The sequence below is a fragment of the Balaenoptera musculus genome, chromosome 9 (genome assembly GCF_009873245.2).
Source record: "Balaenoptera musculus isolate JJ_BM4_2016_0621 chromosome 9, mBalMus1.pri.v3, whole genome shotgun sequence".
NCBI lineage: Eukaryota > Metazoa > Chordata > Mammalia > Artiodactyla > Balaenopteridae > Balaenoptera > Balaenoptera musculus.
This window is the reverse complement of record NC_045793.1, coordinates 70,339,949-70,359,174: the sequence shown is the minus strand read 5'-3', so window position 1 is coordinate 70,359,174 and position 19,226 is coordinate 70,339,949. Positions and strand designations below refer to the sequence as shown.

General features: G+C 36.4%; 1 protein-coding gene across 4 annotated transcripts in view; it reads left to right on the top strand.

The window, feature by feature from the left end:
* The window catches only part of CRPPA (CDP-L-ribitol pyrophosphorylase A), a 391,837-nt gene that overhangs the window by 204,154 nt on the left and 168,457 nt on the right, over nt 1-19,226 (top strand). Inside the window, exon 10 of one of the 4 annotated variants that reach the window (XM_036863590.1) lies at nt 9,210-9,259. The exons of the other annotated variants lie outside the window; for them this stretch is intronic. Coding sequence (XP_036719485.1) covers nt 9,210-9,242 — 33 coding nt within the window. The 3' untranslated portion in view covers nt 9,243-9,259. The remainder of the gene's footprint in view (nt 1-9,209; nt 9,260-19,226) is intronic. 4 annotated transcript variants of the gene reach the window in all.

Below are 19,226 nucleotides of genomic sequence, written 5' to 3'. Positions count from 1 at the left end.
ACAATTTGTTGAATGAATTTAAATCAGGTCCTATCCCTTCTTTAAAAATAACCATACAAAAATAATTATGAATAATTAAAACCAGTTTTTATAGTTGAGTCCATATAAAGGCTCTTAGTCCCTTTTTAAGTGTTACTTTAAATAATTCTATGCATAAAATATTATTCTTCATCCTGTTAATCCAGCTTTGTTATGCAAACCATCACTGAGGTCCATGATATAAAATTACGTGTTTGGGGAACATGTTTTAGTTATTTGAAAATTTGTATCTGATAATATGGCAGTGAACATATGCAGACTTAGTATTTCTGTCATGAACTGTTCAAGCCAGTAGCTTACAAGTTTACAGTCTTAATTTTGTTGAAATCTAAAATATTTTCATGATGACTTTGTTTTTTAAGGCAAATGTTTGCGAGTTTACATTTTAAAATAATATTCCTTAAAACTGTGATAGTAAGTAAACTGTTTCCCTGAGTTCTGTGAGCCATTCAAGAAGCGGATTGTAGGAACCCGTGACCTATAGCTTGTTGGTCAGAAGTACAGATGGCATCCGAAGTAGAAGTCAGCCTGGTGGGACTGAGCCCTTAAGCCTGGGGTGTGTGGTCAGTGCTAACTGCAGGTAGTGAGTGTCAGAACTGTTTAGTGTGGGAAAAATAAAACACACATTTGCTGGCAGAAGTGTTGAGAATAGACAAACAATTAATCTTTAGGCCAGTATAAAACTTGCTATATCTATTATCTACCCAATCCCACCAGAGGTTTTCCAAATTGTGGACATTCTTTCAGCTTAGGTGCCTAGTGAAAATGTTGTGAATCAGAGTCCCCAGCAAACTAACAGTGAACATGTAGCATGAAAAAGAAATTAGACTCCGTTGTCGCTGTAATACAACTTAAACTATACTGACCATTTTACAGGTAAAACTTCTAGGTTACAACGATATTACTCCTTTGATTAGTAACTTTTTTGTACAGACATTACAACATTGAATAATCCACTCGACTGATTTTTGCATTCAGCTTTACTTATCCACCGTCTTCACAAAGATATCATGAGACATCTTACTAGGTATTTTCCTGAAGTCCAGATCTGGGATTTGTACAGCTGTCCCTTGCTTGAGTAATCTACTGGTATTCTCAAAGAAAGAAATAAGTTTAAGTTGTTTAAATGAACATACATTAGACCCCACTAATAAATGATTGATTTTCTATGCCAGTAGCTTTTTAAACACTGGGTCTTAGAAAAATCCCCAGCTGACAATATTATAGTCACCTGAGGAATTAAATATACAGATTCCTAGTCTGTACCTCCCTGTCTCTATTTCAAGAGATGAGGGATATCCCTGGGGCTCTATGTTTCACAAGCTCAAACTGTGATGAAAGTTTAGTGTGAGCCAGATTTAAATGACTGATGCAGGTCAGTGGTCCTTCATTCCATTGGCATGTTGGAATCACTGATTTCCCTTGGTAATCTGTGTAGGACTGTCACATCAGTGGAGGCTCTGATATACCAGGTAGAATGTTGATTAAGTTTGGTAAGGGAGTGAAGAATGGCCATTTGAAAAAGTTTCTCAGGTAACCGAAATCTGTCTTCTTGTTCATTAAGGACAACTGTTATAAACACTCAAAAACTCTCAGTAAAATAAGGCAGTTATATTGATAAAGATAATTAGTTGGAAACAAAAAAAGTGTATCATTGATTGTTTAAAAGACGGGTTTTGAAAAGGTATTTTGTAGCTTTATAGAATTTCTCAAGAGTCACAGAACCAAGATTGGATAGTAGCTAGCCAGGAACAGTACAGTTAACAGAAATGCTCAACCGTCCTGTGGGACTGTGCTAAGAAAAATGCCTCCCATCCCTGATTCTGCTTATATAATATGCTAGGGGACCATGGGTAGGAACTCTACCATAGCTGATCCATAAAATGAAAGGTCTCTTCCCTAGATCTAGTCTCCTTGTTCTGGCACCACTTCTACCTTCTAAGTCTCCTCCATGTGCATAATAGAACCTATTGAATTTAGACGCTACAGAATCTGGGGAAATGTAGCTTGGTTTTTTCTCTGTAGTCTCTATAGCGCAGAAATGAAAGATGGGCTATGGTTAGGGAAGGCATTGCTTGCGCCACTTTGCAATATCAGCGCCATCTATGTTATAGAATCCTGTCTTAGGTTGGAATGAAATCAAACAGAGCACCTTTAACATGTGTTTACATTTAAGGGCTTGTTATTTGTCTATATCCAGGCTTTCCATATGGTGTCTGCCACAAATATACATTTTTAATTACAATTTTGCATATGAACTTTTATAATAATAAAATTTGCAAAGTCTATAAAATTTATCTGTAGCAGTTTTGTATTTAATCTGTGCATTTTATGTACTCAGGGCTTTAGAGATGAGTCACACAGGTTCATGGTTAAAGAGTTTCCTAAAATTATTATAACTGATTATTTCTTACATTGAATTAGTATCTTCCCCTCTAACTGAAAAACAAGGTATATGACCCTAAACAAGGGATATAAGTTTTCATGGCCTTGGATTCCATTTTAAAATGCAAAAGTCTGAACTTCTGTTTGAAAGCCTTTGTCGGATGAGAAAGAGGAGACACAAGAGGTGTGCAGGCTGTGTCATGTGGTACCATCAACCATCTCTCACTCTGACACGGGAATTCTAGAACTGGGCCTGGGTTTTCTTTCCTCTCCCTATGTGACCATAAACTTCACCTATACTATTATTTCCTTTATTTTATTCAGAATTACTCATTATTGTTTGTGTATTTTATTCTAGTTCAGAGAGGAAACTGTTCTCTTTTTTTTGTCAGACACCTTAATAAAGTAGAAGACAAGGGTGGTGCCTTAGTCTGTTCTGCTGCTATAGCAGATACCATAGATTGGAGGCTGGAAGTCTGAGATCAGGGTGCCAGCATGTTTGAGTTCTAGGGAGTTCTTGGTTGCAGAGCACAGTTTTCTTATTGTATGCTCACAGAGCAGGGAGAGGGTGAGGCCTCTAGAGCCCTAATTCTATGGATGAGGACTCCACTCTAATGAGTTAATCACCAACTGAAGGTCTCTCTTCCTAATAGCGTCACGTCACGTAGGAGTTAGGATTTCAACATATGAATTTGGAGGAGGGGCACAGAGATTCAGTCCATAACAGGGAAGGAATTAACATCCATTAGAGAAAGGTTAAGGGAAATATTAAATATGTTAGCATGTCAGGAGTATGTGCCATTTATTATCTATTCCTTATCTTCTGTCTCCTTTCTTCTCCTTTGTACTGTCATTTTACTGGGTTTGATACAGTGGGAAACAGGACTTTTGAAAGCAATAGTTGGCTTAGTGTTTTCGTAAGATGAGGCCATTGGAAAGGACTACATCAGGCAGAGCTACAGAAAACAAGTCTTGAAGAGGCCAGGGGTAAAACAGGGGAGCCCTTACCTTCTCCCAGCTCCTGAATGCCACTGTTTCCTCTCTTCCTACAACTACTGCGGCTCTGGGAGGCATATAGAAAAAGGAGGAAAGTTACCAAAGCAGTTTTGTAAATTTTTGTTTTTTAAAAAACAATTGTTTGTAAAAGGCTTATGAGGATCCTTTTATAAACCTCCAAAATAGGATGTGAAATGGTGAAATGAAGTTGTTTGGCAAAACATTAAATTAGATAAAGATGTGTAAATTGTTCTTCTGTCCAAAGTGTAAGCAAGATCTCTCTACTTGATGAGTTAAGTACTGTTGTCTTTCTCTGTTGTCTGGGTTTTGAAGGTTTTGTGTGTACTATAAAGGACACCCAGAAAACATTCTTGACAATGAATCTCTTTGTAATTACTTCAGGTAAATTCAAAATAAAACATTAAGGACTATATGAACAGGTCCAACTGCTCTCGGATACCTTTGTGCCAAAAGACCTGAATTTGTAGGATACAATTTACACCAATCTTTCCTCTCAAATGCACCCCATTTGCTCTGTGTTCTTAGCCTTCAAGTATGTGTGATCACTTGGAGAACAAATAGGTGCATGCTATCAAGTAGCAGAACACAGATTTTTTTTTTAATGAAAATCTTTGGGGAGATTAGACTTAAAACTCTACTCCCTGCAGTGAGCAATTACTTGGAATTTAACTGAATTATTTACTAAACTCACATTACTTTCCATGCCGTCATACGGCATGTACACCAAACATGCAGCACCAAATCTGTTTACAGAAACCCATAATACCCTGTTCAGAGTAATCAGGCTTTTCAACGTGGGAATGTTGATGAGACTAAATATTTTTCACTTTCAAATTGTTTTGGCTTTTATTATTTAGATTTAGTCATTCTTTGGGAAAATAGGAAGGTTATGAAAGATAATGTCTCTCCAAAACTGTGTTTGACGTAAAATAGCTAGCTAGTGGGAAACAGCTGCGTAGCATAGGGAGATCAGCTCGGTGCTTTGTGACCACCTGGAGGGGTGGGATAGGGAGGGTGGGAGGGAAGGAGACGCAAGAGGGAAGACATATGGGGACATATGTGTATGTATAACTGATTCACTTTGTTATAAAGCAGAAACTAACACACCATTGTAAAGCAATTATACTCCAATAAAGATGTTAAAACAAACAAACAAACAAAAAAACAACTGTGTGTTTGAAAAACTGAAACTATTTTCAGGGAGTTTGGTTAGCTTACTTGGCAGACTCATCAGAGAGAGTAGCAATAAGCTATTATACTTAGACATATCTAAATCTAAATGAAATGGATTATTACTTACAAACTTCTGCTACAGAACTCTCCTTAATTTTTTTTTCCCACACTATTTTAAATATTTATTTATTTATTTATTTTTGGCTGTGTTGGGTCTTCGTTTCTGTGCGAGGGCTTTCTCTAGTTGCGTCAAGTGGGGGCCACTCTTCATCACGGTGCGCGGGCCTCTCATTATCGCGGCCTCTCTTATTGCGGAACACAGGCTCCAGACGCGCAGGCTCAGCAGTTGTGGCTCACGGGCCCAGTTGCTCCGCGGCATGTGGGATCTTCCCAGGCCAGGGCTCGAACCCGTGTCCCCTGCATTGGCAGGCAGATTCTCAACCACTGCGCCACCAGGGAAGCCCCCTCCTTAATTTTTTTGAATAAAAAAAGCAAAATTATGAATGAAAAAGACCATGGAAAATTCTTAATGAACTAAATCCTTTGAACAATGTATTAGCTAACTATTACTGCATAACAAATTACCCCGAAACTTAGTTGCTTAAAACTACATATATAATCTCACAGTCTCTGTGGGTCTCTGGCTCTGGGTCTTTCTCAAGGCTATAGTCACCTCAAGGCTACACCGAGAATGATCTGCTTCCTAGCCACTTAGCTGGCTGTTGAAAGGATTCACTTTCTCTGGGCTGAGTCTTCAGTTCTTCACAAGCTCATGGTTGGAGGCCAGCCTCTATTCTTTGTCATGGGCGTTTGTCCATAGAGCATCCCACAATATCAGAGCAAGCAAGAGAGAGAAAACGAAGACAGAAGTCACAGTCTTCTGTAACATAATCACCAAGTGACATCCTGTCACTTTTATTGTATTCTGTTCATTGGAAACAAATGACAAAGTTTTACCTACACACAGGGAAGGTGATTTACATAGGGCATGGGTACCAGTAGGTAGTGATCACTGGGAGCCGTATCAGATGCTGCCCACCACAATAATACCAGAATGCTAATATTATAGGAGGCTAAAAATTATATTTCTTGCTATCCACTCCAAGCAAAGTAAGGGGTTTATAACCTAAATAGGGCCAGAAATGTGTAAAGGTGAAAAACATGCACACAGATTTTACATGTATGTATACATACATACACACGTACATATGATTACACAAACTTACTTTTTTCTTGACACTTGAATAGAGTAGTAACAGCTAGAGACAGTATAGCAGGGAAGTGGGGAGCCAACGAAATGGAAACTTAGTTTTATGTTATCTGTACAATTTTAAAAAGCTTGATTTAGGTCAGATCCACATCAAATAAATTAGGGAGCATATATTCATAGATAGGCTGTATTATTTCAGTTCAGGTTAGTGAAGCTAGTATTACAAAATAATTGCTATAAAATGGTGGCTTTGCATTTGAGGGAGTTGAGACTCATTACAGTGGAGCATATAACCCAGAAGTATTGTGTCTCAGAGGCTTGAAAAACAGTTTCCAGGAAACAGAGTTGCTGTAGTAAGTCAGGAGAACTAGAAATTAAAAGAAGCCAGTGAATCTGACAACTGGAATCCTTTTGGTAATCTTCAGGGAAGATGTGTTTGTGCACTCGTAGAAAGCATTGAGAACCTTCATTGGGCGTTATCTGATTTCCTATAAACTGTTTCCCCAGTAAAACTCCTGCCATATGACTAACATCAATGAAAAGTTGAAAATAGGATTTAATTTCATTCATTACCCAAATTCTGATATTTTAACTAATGAAATAGAAAAAAAAAAATAGGCATGGCAAATAGGTTGAAAGAACAAACTGAGTAATTATTCCCTGGGAAGTGGAGAGTTTCCTAATGCATGTGGCATTATTTCAGCCCTTTGAAATAAAACATGTTGTATATATATATATATATATATATATATATATATATATATATATATATATATATATACACTGTTCACAGCAGTTTTATGTAGAATTTCCTTAAATAACATTAGAGGGAGGGAGATATCTTTCTCTGTTTATTTTCATTTTATGTAACTCTAATTATCCAAACTGCAGAAGCAGCTGTACAAAGAACTCTAAAATTGCAGTGTTTAACTGAATCAAGTAGAGAGAACATGATGTGCATGCTAGAGGACTTGAAAACATCAAGCAGAGTGGGAAGTGAAACTAGATAGAAGCAATGTGAAGTCAAGATAATAAAGATTTAGCATTCTAAGCCAATGGCAATAACTCTGAATACTTAGAAATATTTGGGGCCTATTGACTTTTAGATATTGCATGTCATTTAGATTAAGGGTAACATTTCCAAAATCTGGGACTATCTAAGGACCATGTTCCAGGAATGAGAGTTGGTTGTATGTAAATTCCTTATTTTCTGCCCTAAACCATCAGGATTTAGAAAAGATAATAGTTTGTAAATTTAGAACATGTGTTTATTGTCTCTGAGAATCCTATCAACATTTCTGATTATGAACACAAAGGAAATATAGACGGACCTTCTCCATTGAGAGTCAGGAAGCTATGAGTAATGTTTGGCATAAAGATTTGTGTATAGAAAACAGTGAAGTTTATTAGTTTTCCATCCATCTCATTACTCATCTTTGACAACTGGTAAGGAAATATATTTTAATTAAGCTTCAACTTTCTATTACTGAATGCATAATGGCAATTATATACTAATGCTATTAGGAAATGAGTTGGTTTAATAACAAACATATCTACAATCACTCTTTTAGAATCTGGATTTTAATGGGCAGAAAAAGCACAGATGTTTTACAAAGACACCATTCATGATTATTATTATGCTTCGGTCAGTGTTTATATTTTGTATGTTTCTAATCACTATATCATGCTGAAATCCTATATGACGAAGAATATAAGGAAAGAGTGTTCAAGAGTACCACAGATAATTTACCATTTTTTTCAGCTAAAATTATTTATTTTAATCTTTTGCATTTTTACTCTATTTCCTTTTTAAAAATACGATTCTCCATGTGTATTTATGGCCTAAAAGCTTCTGAATTGTAATAAATTTCATAACTAGGCCACAGATCTTCTGCTATATGGACAGACTTTTTACAAGGGGATTCAGGAACACAAGAATAAACACGTTTATTATAGGACATGCTGTACTTTTTTTATTGTTTACCACAAAGACTTTTTCATTAAAAGATTCAAAGAGAGGAAATTTAATTTTTGTTCATAGGCTTGCAAGCTGAAATTGGGGCAATGTGAAATGTATTAAAATAGAGACCATTAAAGTAATCTATATACCACTTACTGGTAGTATGTCCTTACATTTAGTTTGTAGGTTTGAGCCAATCTTATACTCTATTCTTGATAGTGAAGTCAATTAAAAAAATTGATTCTCTAGTGAGGATATGCTGCTTTGAACAGATACCAACTAGCAAATATCAAGTTACAGGCAAAATTATTAAATGTATAAATGTACAGGTTTATGGTTTTCTAATGCATCTATATTATACTATATATTTCTAGTTCCTTTCTAGTGAAAAGTCAGGCCATTTCTTGTTTGTCTACTGGGTACATATCTTTGATTCTGACTTAATCTGTTTAGTTTTGAATTTTAAATAGGAATAATAAGTTTTGCTCAATATATGTATATATGAGGGTTTAAAATAATTGTGCCATATTCTTCATCATCTTAGTCCTTTTATACCTTTATTAAATTTTTTACTTCATATTTAAGATGTTTTGATGCAATTAAAGGACTTAGGCTCTTCAGGGATGGTGGTCTCTTCTCCCTCTTTTAAGAAAGTCCAGTATTAACACAACATTATTAGTACTCTTTTGACCTTCAAGAGAAGAAATAGGCTAAAAACCTAGATAAGAAGTTGCTAAAAATCTAGTTACTGAATTCTCAGGTCTGGCCCATGAAGAGAAGAGGCATGACCCCTAAATCTAATTTTTTAGATGGAGATGTTACAAAATTTAAAAAAAAAATACATACTGATCATAGAGCAACAATTAAAACACTCAGTGACAAACATTTCTGAACGTTGATAGCAATTTCTATAATGAAGGCATTGCATTTACCCTAAAAAATAACCAGTTGAACAACTATATAAATGACTGGGAAGCAGCTTAATAATTTTCAACAAATGACCTGGTCAGTATAATTTCAAAAAGCCTCAGTCATATTTTCCAAAGTCGTGCTTCTTCTTTTGTAGTTACCGTTTTTCTCATAACCTAAAAGAACACCAGGCTTTGCCAGCACCGTCACAAGAACGTGAGTTTTCTTCACAAATATACTTTCTCAAGTCAAGTAAATCATAAGTGAATGCTTCCTACCTTTCCTCAAATTTTTACTGAGTGTTTTAAGGCCTTGGGAAGAAGGACAAGTTTTGTGGGTTGTTTTTTGTTTTTAAATATGTGCAAGGCCTTTTGTAAGGCATCTTGAGGAAGTCAAATGGTGGCTGAGACTTGACCTTTGCCCTCAGGGAGAGGTTTTACTGAAGGAACTATGTCAGGTTAATTAGATGTTATAAATGCATAACTTCTGCTTTTTAGAGCTTAATTATTTCCACAGGTATGTGTTTCCCAGTGGTTAGCTAAGCAATAACAAACGTGGCCCTTGTGGTAAGTTCATGACAATAAGTAATAGAAAATAGCTATTGCTTTGGCCATTCAAAACAATTTTGTTAGCTTGTATTGTGACAGCTGTCATATTAGCATGCATTTTAAAAAAACTTATCAAAATTGGTGAATTTTTGTATAGTCATTTTAATACTGAAGATGGGAGAAAACAACATTTTCGGCATATTATGCTTTATTATTTCAAGAAAGGTAAAAACACAAGTGAAACACAAAAATGATTTGTGCAGTGTATGGAGAAGGTGCTGTGACTGATCGAACATGTCAAAAGTGGTTTGCGAAGTTTCGTGCTGGAGATTTCTCGCTGGACAATGCTCCATGGTTGGGTAGACCAGTTGAAGTTGATAGCGATCAAATCAAAACAATAAATTGAGAAGAATCAACGTTACACCACGTGGGAGACAGCCAATATACTGAAAATATCCAAATCAAGCGTTGAAAATCATCTGCACCAGCTTGGTTATGTGAATCACTTTGATGTTTGGGTTCCACATAAGCTAAGCGAGAAAAACCTTCTTGACCATATTTCCACATGCTACTCTCTACTGAAGCGTAAGAAAAACGTTCTGTTTTTAAAACAAGTTGTGACAGGCAATGAAAAGTGGATACTGTACAATAATGTGGGATGGAAGAGATCGTGGGGCAAGCGAAATGAACCACCACCAACACACCAAAGGCTGGTCTTCATCCAAAGAAGGTGATATTGTGTATATGGTGGGATTGGGAGTACTCTATTATGAGCTCCTTACGGAAAACCAAACAATTAATTCCAACAAGTACTGCTCCCAGTTAGACTAAATGAAAGCGGCACTTGACGAAAAGCGTCCAGAGTTAGTCAACAGAAAATGCATAATCTTCCATCAGGATAACACAAGACCGCATGTTTCTTTGATGACCAGGCAAAAACTGTTGCAGCTTGGCTGGGAAGTTTTGATTCATCCGCCATATTCACCAGACACTGCACCTTTGGATTTCCATTTATTTGGGTCTTTACAAAATTCTCTTAATGGAAAAAATTTCAATTCCATGGAAGACTGTAAAAGGCACCTGGAACAGTTCTTTGATCAAAAAGATAAAAAGTTTTGGGAAGATGGAATTATGAAGTTCCCTGAAAAATGGCAGAAGGTAGTGGAACAAAACAGTGAATATGTCGTTCAATAAAGTTCTTGGTGAAAATGAAAACTGTGTCTTTTATTTTTACTTAAAAACCAAAGGAACTTTATGGTCAACCCAGTATTTTGCCTTTTGCCACCAGCATGGCTGGTTCTGTGGAAGTCTGTACCTTCTAAAACCCTATATATTGCACTTGAGATTACAGATCTTTTCAGCTAGTGTATCTTTGGGACTTTATAAGAAAGCATATGTGCTAAGGTAAAATAGGAGAGAGCTATCTTGCTTAAGCCGTTGAGAATAGTGAATTTCCTGGCTGACTAAAATGTATAGTAAAGAAAAATAATAAGTAAAATTCCAAAAAGCTTACCAAGTTTTTTAAAAATCTTAGAAAAGTTTGAGAAATTACTAAATTTGTTTCTACTGTTATAGCTTCTGTAGCTTTAACGAGGTGTATGAAGGAAGGGGAATTTTCCTCTCCAGGACATTTCATATAACTCTAAGTGCTAAACTCAAGTGGAAATTTTAGAATTCTGTAATTGTTTCATCAGGTATCCAAAGTTCGACTTAGATATGGTGGCTAAATTACTGCTAGCTCCTAGCTTTCTCAGAGTTTAAGTTGGTTTATCTTTTTTGGATATGAATTTGATTCAGATTTCCCTTTGTCTCAGTTCAAATGTCATGTATTATGTCTAATATGATATCTTAGATGGGAAACATGAAAGTTTTTAGTCAAAATGCCAAATTCACTAAGATTTTTATTTTAAAAAAGAAAACGTAGACTATGCAATGTTTGCAAATTATAAAATTGTAACTTAGGTAAATAGATTGATAATTTTTAATGAGCTGGGAAATAAACGTACACCTGCCATAGTTTTATATAACATAGAACTGTGAATTAATTTCATCTTTAAATTTTCAGTTACCTTGAAATTTTGAAAATAGTGATATTTTGTCTCTGAAACATATTATCTATTAATAAATGTGTGTAAATCTACTTTATGTAGCTTTATGTTAATGTATAAATTTCAGTATTTTGCTTCCTGAACAAATTTTATGATCATTTCAAAACTTAAAAAGTGCAGCATTTATGTCAGTTTCAACTAAATTTACTGGAGGCACAATGGATTTTTAAGCCAGTTGAATTAATTGGGGAACTACTTGGCCTATCAGTTGGGAAATTTTAATTGTAAATGTCAGAAACAAAACACAAATCGCTTTAACAATATAACTGAAAAATTCAAGTTCATGGCTTTATGCATTATAGGACCCCAGATGCTCAAAGGGGGGACTGCCTCTTTCTCTCTCTTGTCTGTCTCTTCTCCACCCCTCTATATACCCAATAACTTGGGTCTTTATTTTCATGTGGTTTTCTGAATAGTATCAAACATAAGCACCAGCTGCTGCAGGTCTATATTCTGTAAGTTTAGTAAACTCAGTGCAAAGAGAATATCTATATCCCAGTATCTTCAACAAAATTCTTGGCTCTCATTTTCATTAAGCTTATTTGTAAGACGTGTCTTTATTTTCTGATTCAATTACTTTGGCCCATGTGGATGTTCATTTTATTAACCAGGCCTACTTCATATGCCCACCTTTGGAGCCAGGTTAGCTCACCCAAACTACATGGATGAGTACAAGGGTTGGGTGCATTCCCAAAAGAAAATTGTGGTACGATTCCCCACAGCATGGGGGACAGGCTGAACAGGCCAGAATGATAGATTATTAACTATTCATGTTATGGACTAAATGTTTGTGTCTTCCCCAAATGCGTGTGTTGAAATCTCAGCTGCAATGTGACAGTATTAGGAGGTGAAGCCTTTGGGAGATAAGTGGGTCATGAGGGTAGAGACGTCATGAATGGGATTAGTGCCCTTATATTCTTTTTTTTTTTTTTAAACAGATATTTTTATTAATTAATTAATTAATTTATTTTTGGGTGTGTTGGGTCTTCGTTTCTGTGCGAGGGCTTTCTCCAGTTGCGGCAAGCGGGGGCCACTCTTAATCGCAATGCGCGGGCCTCTCACTATCGCGGCCTCTCTTGTTGCGGAGCACAGGCTCCAGACGCGCAGGCTCAGTAGTTGTGGCTCACGGGCCTAGTTGCTCCACGGCATGTGGGATCTTCCCAGACCAGGGCTCGAACCCGTGTCCCCTGCACTAGCAGGCAGATTCTCCACCACTGCGCCACCAGGGAAGCCCATAGTGGCCTTATATTCTATAACGTGTGAGGATACAAGAAGAAGACAGCAATCTGCAAACCAGGAAGTAGCTTCTCAGCAAACACTGGACCTACCTGCACCTTGATCTTGGACTTCCCAGCCTCCAGAACTGTGAGAAACAAATATTTGTTGTTTAAGCCACCCAGTCTATGGTAATTTATTATAGCAGCCTGAACTGATACAATTTTTAATTTGGGAAATTTTTCTAAGTAAATGTGTAAGATAAAGACACAAAATATTTGTGTCCACATGATGTTAATTTGGGTGCTTGTTTACTAATTAACTGTGGAATTATAGACTATCAGATTTTTAGGGGACCTTAAAATGCAGGTAGTCAGACTCTTCTTGAAATATTACCAACTGTAGTTATTGTTAGCCACTTGTGAAGCACACTATAAATTATATATTGCTAAAAGATAGTTCCAGTGTTTGGAAAACATTGACTCTGAATAATGAAAATAGCCACTATTTGCCTCATCTTCACTCCACCATGCTCCCTGAGAGAGGAAGGAGAGGATAGGTCACTTTCTGAGCATCATTCTTTGTTTTTGTGGCAATGGGAGGAAATGGGTTGAAAACTACTGTTCTATCACATCTATCAGCCTTGCCATAATTGTCTTTTTCATAGAAAAAAAAAATTAGAGCTTTCATGTATTTATACTGTTTATCTAAACGCTTAGTTTCAGTTTCCTTTATTGTATTTTTTTTTCCCAGATGTGATTTGTATTGTATATATATTGACCTTCCCTTTTCCCACTCTGGTACTCGCCATCACCTATCATACTTTTTCTCCATAGCAATTTAACACAGTCTGTGCACAATGATTCTTATTTATATGTGCTTATTACCCATCTCACTCACCTAATATGTGAACCCTAAAAAGGCAGAGGTGTGTGTGTTTATGTGTATGTGTGTGTTTTAATCTGGTTTACTGATTTATTTCTAGTATATGGATTGGTGCCTAGTACAAAGTAGGCCCTTAGTAACTATATGTTGATATACTAACATGTACTGTGCAAAAATGAACATATACTCGCACATATTGTCAGAACATAATAGATTTGAGTGGTATCCTTACCTTTCTGATTTAAAGTACAGTCATCCCTTGGTATCTGCAAGGGATTGCTTCCAGGACCGCCTGCAGATACCAAAATCTGTGGGTGCTCAAGTCCCTCATATAAATTGCCTGCTACAGTTGGCCTTCTGCACCCATGGGTTCAGCATCTGTGGATACGGAGGACCAACTGTACTTTACTTCTCTGATGCTTTCTGTTAATGCTGCATTCCTGAAAATGTGTAAACTATTAACAAAAAAGGGTTAACCCACATTTATGTTATCAGTTGAATTTATAGAGGTAAAAGTTACAATAAACTCCAAATTGTAAGTCAATATCATTCATAAACATGAGTGCCAATTGGCTTCTCCCAGGGATTCAGTTTGTTATTAAAAAGCCCACTACAATAATTTGCCATGGGGCTTCCTTGGTGGCGCAGTGGTTGAGAATCTGCCTGCCAATGCAGGGGACACGGGTTCGAGCCCTGGTCTGGGAAGATGCCACATGCCGCGGGGCAGCTGGGCCCATGAGCCGCAATTACTGAGCCTGCGCGTCTGGAGCCTGTGCTTTGCAGCAAGAGAGGCCGCGATAATGAGAGGCCCGCGCACCGCGATGAAGAGTGGCCCCCGCTCCCGCAACTAGAGAAAGCCCTCGCACAGAAACGAAGACCCAACACAGCCATAAATAAAAATAAATAAATAATAATTAAAAAAAAAAGATTGACACACAGTGGCCAAATTTAAAAATAATAATAATAATAATAATTTGCCATGTATTCAAACTAAAGAAGAAAAATATTATCTCAAAGTTGGAACAAAAATATGTGATAAAATTGATCACTAGGTCATGATAAATTCTTAGCAAACTGAGGGTAGAAGTAAAATTTCTTAACTTGCTAAGTGATATACCACAAATTTAAAACAAACATCAAACTTAATATGTATTGGGAACATTGCCTTTAAAATAAAGAACATGAAAGGAATGGCCACAATCACCATTTCTGTTCAACCTTGTTCTGGATGTCCTAACTAGCACAGTAAGACAAAAGAGAGAAATAAAAGGTTTAAAGGATTGGAAAGTAAGAAACAAACCTTATCAGTATTTGCAAATAATATGATTATCTTAGTAGAAACCTTGAGAATCTGCAGACCAGTTTTTAAATTTAAGAACTCAGGAAAGTTTTGCATATATAATCAACATACTAATAAATTTTTATTTCAACATAAGAACAAACAGAAACTTTAAATGCCATCTTTTATTAAATAGAATTATACTAAGTGGTGGGTGTGTATTCCTTTGATCTCCTTTCAGCTTACAGGGTCTATAATTACTCTTTTAATTCATTTACCTTACAAAGAATTTGATTTCTTAGTGTATTTATATGTTGAAATTATTTATCTTCATTCTTAGACATAGCTCAAAAATATTGAGAGAAAAATGTTTAGAAAAATATAAAAGCAGAAATTTTTAAATTAATTTTTTATTGGAGTATAGTTGATTTACAATGTTTTGTTAGTTTTTGCTGTACAGCAAAGTGAATCAGTTATACATATACATACATACTCTTTTTTAACATTCTTTTCCCATATAGGTCATTAAAGAGTATTGAGTAGAGTTGCCAGTGCTTTACAGTAGGTCCTTATTAGTTATCTATTTTATATTTAGTAGTATGTATATGTCAATCCCAATCTCCCAATTTATCCCTCCCCCCTCTTCCCCCCTGGTAACCATAAGTTTGTTTTTTTACCTCTGTGACTCTATTTCTGTTTGGTTCATTTGTACCATTAAAAGCAGAAATTAAAAACCATGAAAAAAACTCTTTTTGAGTTGGAAGAGTTCAGCAATAACGTGAACTGTTAAGCAATAATGGCTTTTTATATCTATGTTCTAGATGTTTTTGTTTCAGGTTTCTCCAAGCTTTCTCACTGCATTATCATGTGAACAGTCATTGTCTGTTAGGTACCTGCTTTATTGCTTAAGGGAATTGATGACATGCCAATTTATTAATCTTTCACAGTATTAGGCATTTAAATGTATGTGATATTTACATTTTGAAAAGCCGTGTGATTTTACTTTTAGCAAAATTTTTGCAGAAAAATTTTAATGGACTTATAAGACATCTTAAGATAATGATAAAGTAGCTGCAACTTGATTAATTCAGTGGTGTGTAGAAATCAAATTAGGCATCAACTTACATTTTTAATTGAATCCTTAGGCCTCAGATTATTCTTTTTTATTTTTTGGCTGCGTTGGGTCTTCGTTGCTGCGCACATGCTTTCTCTGGTTGCGGTGCGCGGGCTTCTCATTGTGGTGGCTTCTCTTGTTGAGGAGCTCGAGCTGTAGGCACACGGGCTTCAGTAGTTGTGGCTCACGGGCTCTAGAGCGCAGGCTCAGTAGTTGTGGCGCACGGGCTTAGTTGATCCGCGGCATGTGGGATCTTCCCGGACCAGGGCTTGAACCCACGTCCCCTGCACTGGCAGGCGGATTCTCAACCACTGCACCACCAGGGAAGCCCCCTCAGATTATTCTTGAACACCATAAGTGTTTTGAATTTGTAGGAATATGAATGCCATGCAGAAAATATTTAATGCAGATCGTGTTCATAGTATTTCTAGATGTCTATTTTTAATGTAGCTATTCCTGTGATTAAATACTGCTCTTGAGGTAAGAAAAAAAATATATATATATATATTTTTTAATACTGTGTAGATTTGAGGTTTGTGCGTTAACCCTTTCAATTTCTAGTGTGAGAGAATGCTTTTCAACATCCATAACATTTAACAGTTTATAGTTATGCTGAGGCATTCATTTGAATTACTATAATGGTGAGAAATATGCCACTTAGTATGTATTGAAGCATAGCCAGTTTGCTGCTTGCACAAGAACTCATCTGAGGTGGTAGAAATTCATTTATTTGTAGAAAAGTAGTAATGTCCATAGAAGGAAAGGCACTTCTTTTGGAAGCTGACAGATCTGAAGGTGATAGTTTTGGAATAAATTAGAGTGAAACGTCTGGTTGCTTGGGTCCATGAAATTAACAAAATCTGGATACCAGAAACACGATGAATAGATCTACACTAATGAATTCTCTAGTCAATACAAAAATACTTCATCAAGTAAGATAAAAATCTTTCCTGAAGTTTAAAAAAAAATTTATGCTTTGAGTATATACTCAGGAAACATATAAATTCTACTTGGAAAAGTGATTCAAGAGAATTTTATTTTAATGGTAATATGAAAATAATTTTAGTGTGTGTTTACAGGATTAGTGTTTTCTTTGTTTTTCTTGGCTCATTCTGCAGAGTTGCAACTTAGATTCATAGTAAATGCTGTGTGTATGTTTATAGAATTGGTAGAAGACTTAAAGGCATCAATTAAATATTTTAGTTCTTTTATTCTAATCCATTTTACTGGGACAGTTTTGTGCTATGATGCTAAACGAGATTTTAAAAATTAATTAGGGTCTTTGGACATATTCTTTATACATATCAAAGGCACTACTGTCAAAGATTAAAAAAAAAACAGACACTAGCTGAAGCTATGAAAACACATTTTATTCAATAGCTACTGACTGAATACTAGGAGGAACAGTTGAGTTCCATTCGATTTGTGTTTAGGTGAGTGGGCCTTTTAAAGCGAGATTGAAGGAGTGGGGAAGAGCTGAAAGAGTGCACATCAAGTGAGAAATAACAAAAGGTTGGTCAATATAAAAGTGATGAGGCCAGCTGTGTCTGTTAGCTGGCAATTACTAAACTTATGATTCTGTCCTCCCACAGAGTCAGGGAGACCAAAGCCCTGTCCTTCCTGATGATTACATTTCAAAGGAATGACTTTGAGTTTCTTGAGAAAGATCCTCTTGACTTGTAGGAGATACATATACATCTCAAAGGGACTGAGAAAAGATTCACAATTTTAAGTCCTTTTTAGTAAATACTCTGAAGGGGGGTCAGGGGCTTATCTGGTATTTGCTGGAACAAACAGTAAATTCTACTGGCAGTGTTTTTTTTCCCCCGGGGTTAGGGTTATCCTGGGGACAGGGCCTTAATGCCGTTAGAAGTTGTGCTAGAGTTTTGTCATGTCTTAGTGCAGAGGTTTGGTCAGAGTCTTCATGTGCCAAGAGTTCTGCAGTTCTCATGATTTTATATTATACAAAACTCAAAAGGAAAAAACCCCCTAATTTTCCAGTAAAAATTAGAAAATTTGACATGTAAAGGAATGAAGGAGATACTGTCCTGAATTGAAAGTTTAGTTTTTTTGCATATGAGACGATGCTAAGGTTTACAGATGTGTGTTTTCTTTTAAAATTTTGTTTTGTTTTGTTTTGTTTTTTTTGAGAAAAAGTGAATTCGTATGGTTTTAAACTTAAACCGTATACAGTAGTACCCAGCGGAAAGCCTCTACCACAATACCCCCACCAGCCTGGTTCCCATCTGCTACCCTAACAGTAGCATCTGCCCTTCTCGGGTGTGTGATTTGGTTTCATAACTAGGTTTTCTCTTCTGTACCTGAAAGCTTTCTTCAGATTCACAGTGGTGTAGTCATGGTGTAGGTGTGTCACATTTATCATGTTTACCTTATTCTGTTTGACCTGGGTTTAGGTAGGTTTTTGCTTTTTTTTTTTTTTTTTTTAAAGTGATGACAGATTCCAGAAACCCAATCTAGAATATCAAACCATACTCTCAGGGACTGGGCCTGTATTTTTATTTTTATTTATTTATTTATTTTTTAACATCTTTATTGGAGTATAATTGCTTTACAATGGTGTGTTAGCTTCTGCTTTATAACAAAGTGAACCAACTATATATATATATACATATCTCCCCATATCTCTTCACTCTTGAGTCTCCCTCCCTCCCACCCTCCCTATCGCACCCCTCTACGTGGTCACAAAGCACCGAGCTGATCTCCCTGTGCTATGCAGCTGCTTCCCACTAGCTATCGATTTTACATTTAGTAGTGTATATATGTCCATGCCACTCTCTCACTTTGTCCCAGTTTACCCTTCCCCCTCCCCGTGTCCTCAAATCCACTCTCTAGTAGGTCTGCGTCTTCATTCCTGTCCTGCCCTTAGGTTCTTCATAACCATTTTTTTTTAGACTCCATATATATGTGTTAGCATATGGTATTTGTTTTTCTCCTTCTGACTTACTTTGCTCTCTATGACACTCTCTAGGTCCATCCACCTCACTACAAATAACTCAATTTTGTTTCTTTTTATGACTCAGTAATATTCCATTGTATATATATGCAACATCTTCTTATCCATTCATCTGCCGATGGACACTTAGGTTGCTTCCATGTCCTGGCTATTGTAAACAGAGCTGCAATGAACATTGTGGTACATGACCCTTTTTGAATTATGGTTTTCTCAGGGTATATGCCCAGTAGTGGGATTGCCGGGTCGTATGGTAGTTCTATTTTTAGTGTTTTAAGGAACCTCCATACTGTTCTCCATAGTGGCTGTATCAATGTACATTCCCACCAACAGTGCAACAGGGTTCCCTTTTCTCCACACCTCCTCCAGCATTTATTGTTTGTAGACCTCTTGATGATGGCCATTCCGACTGG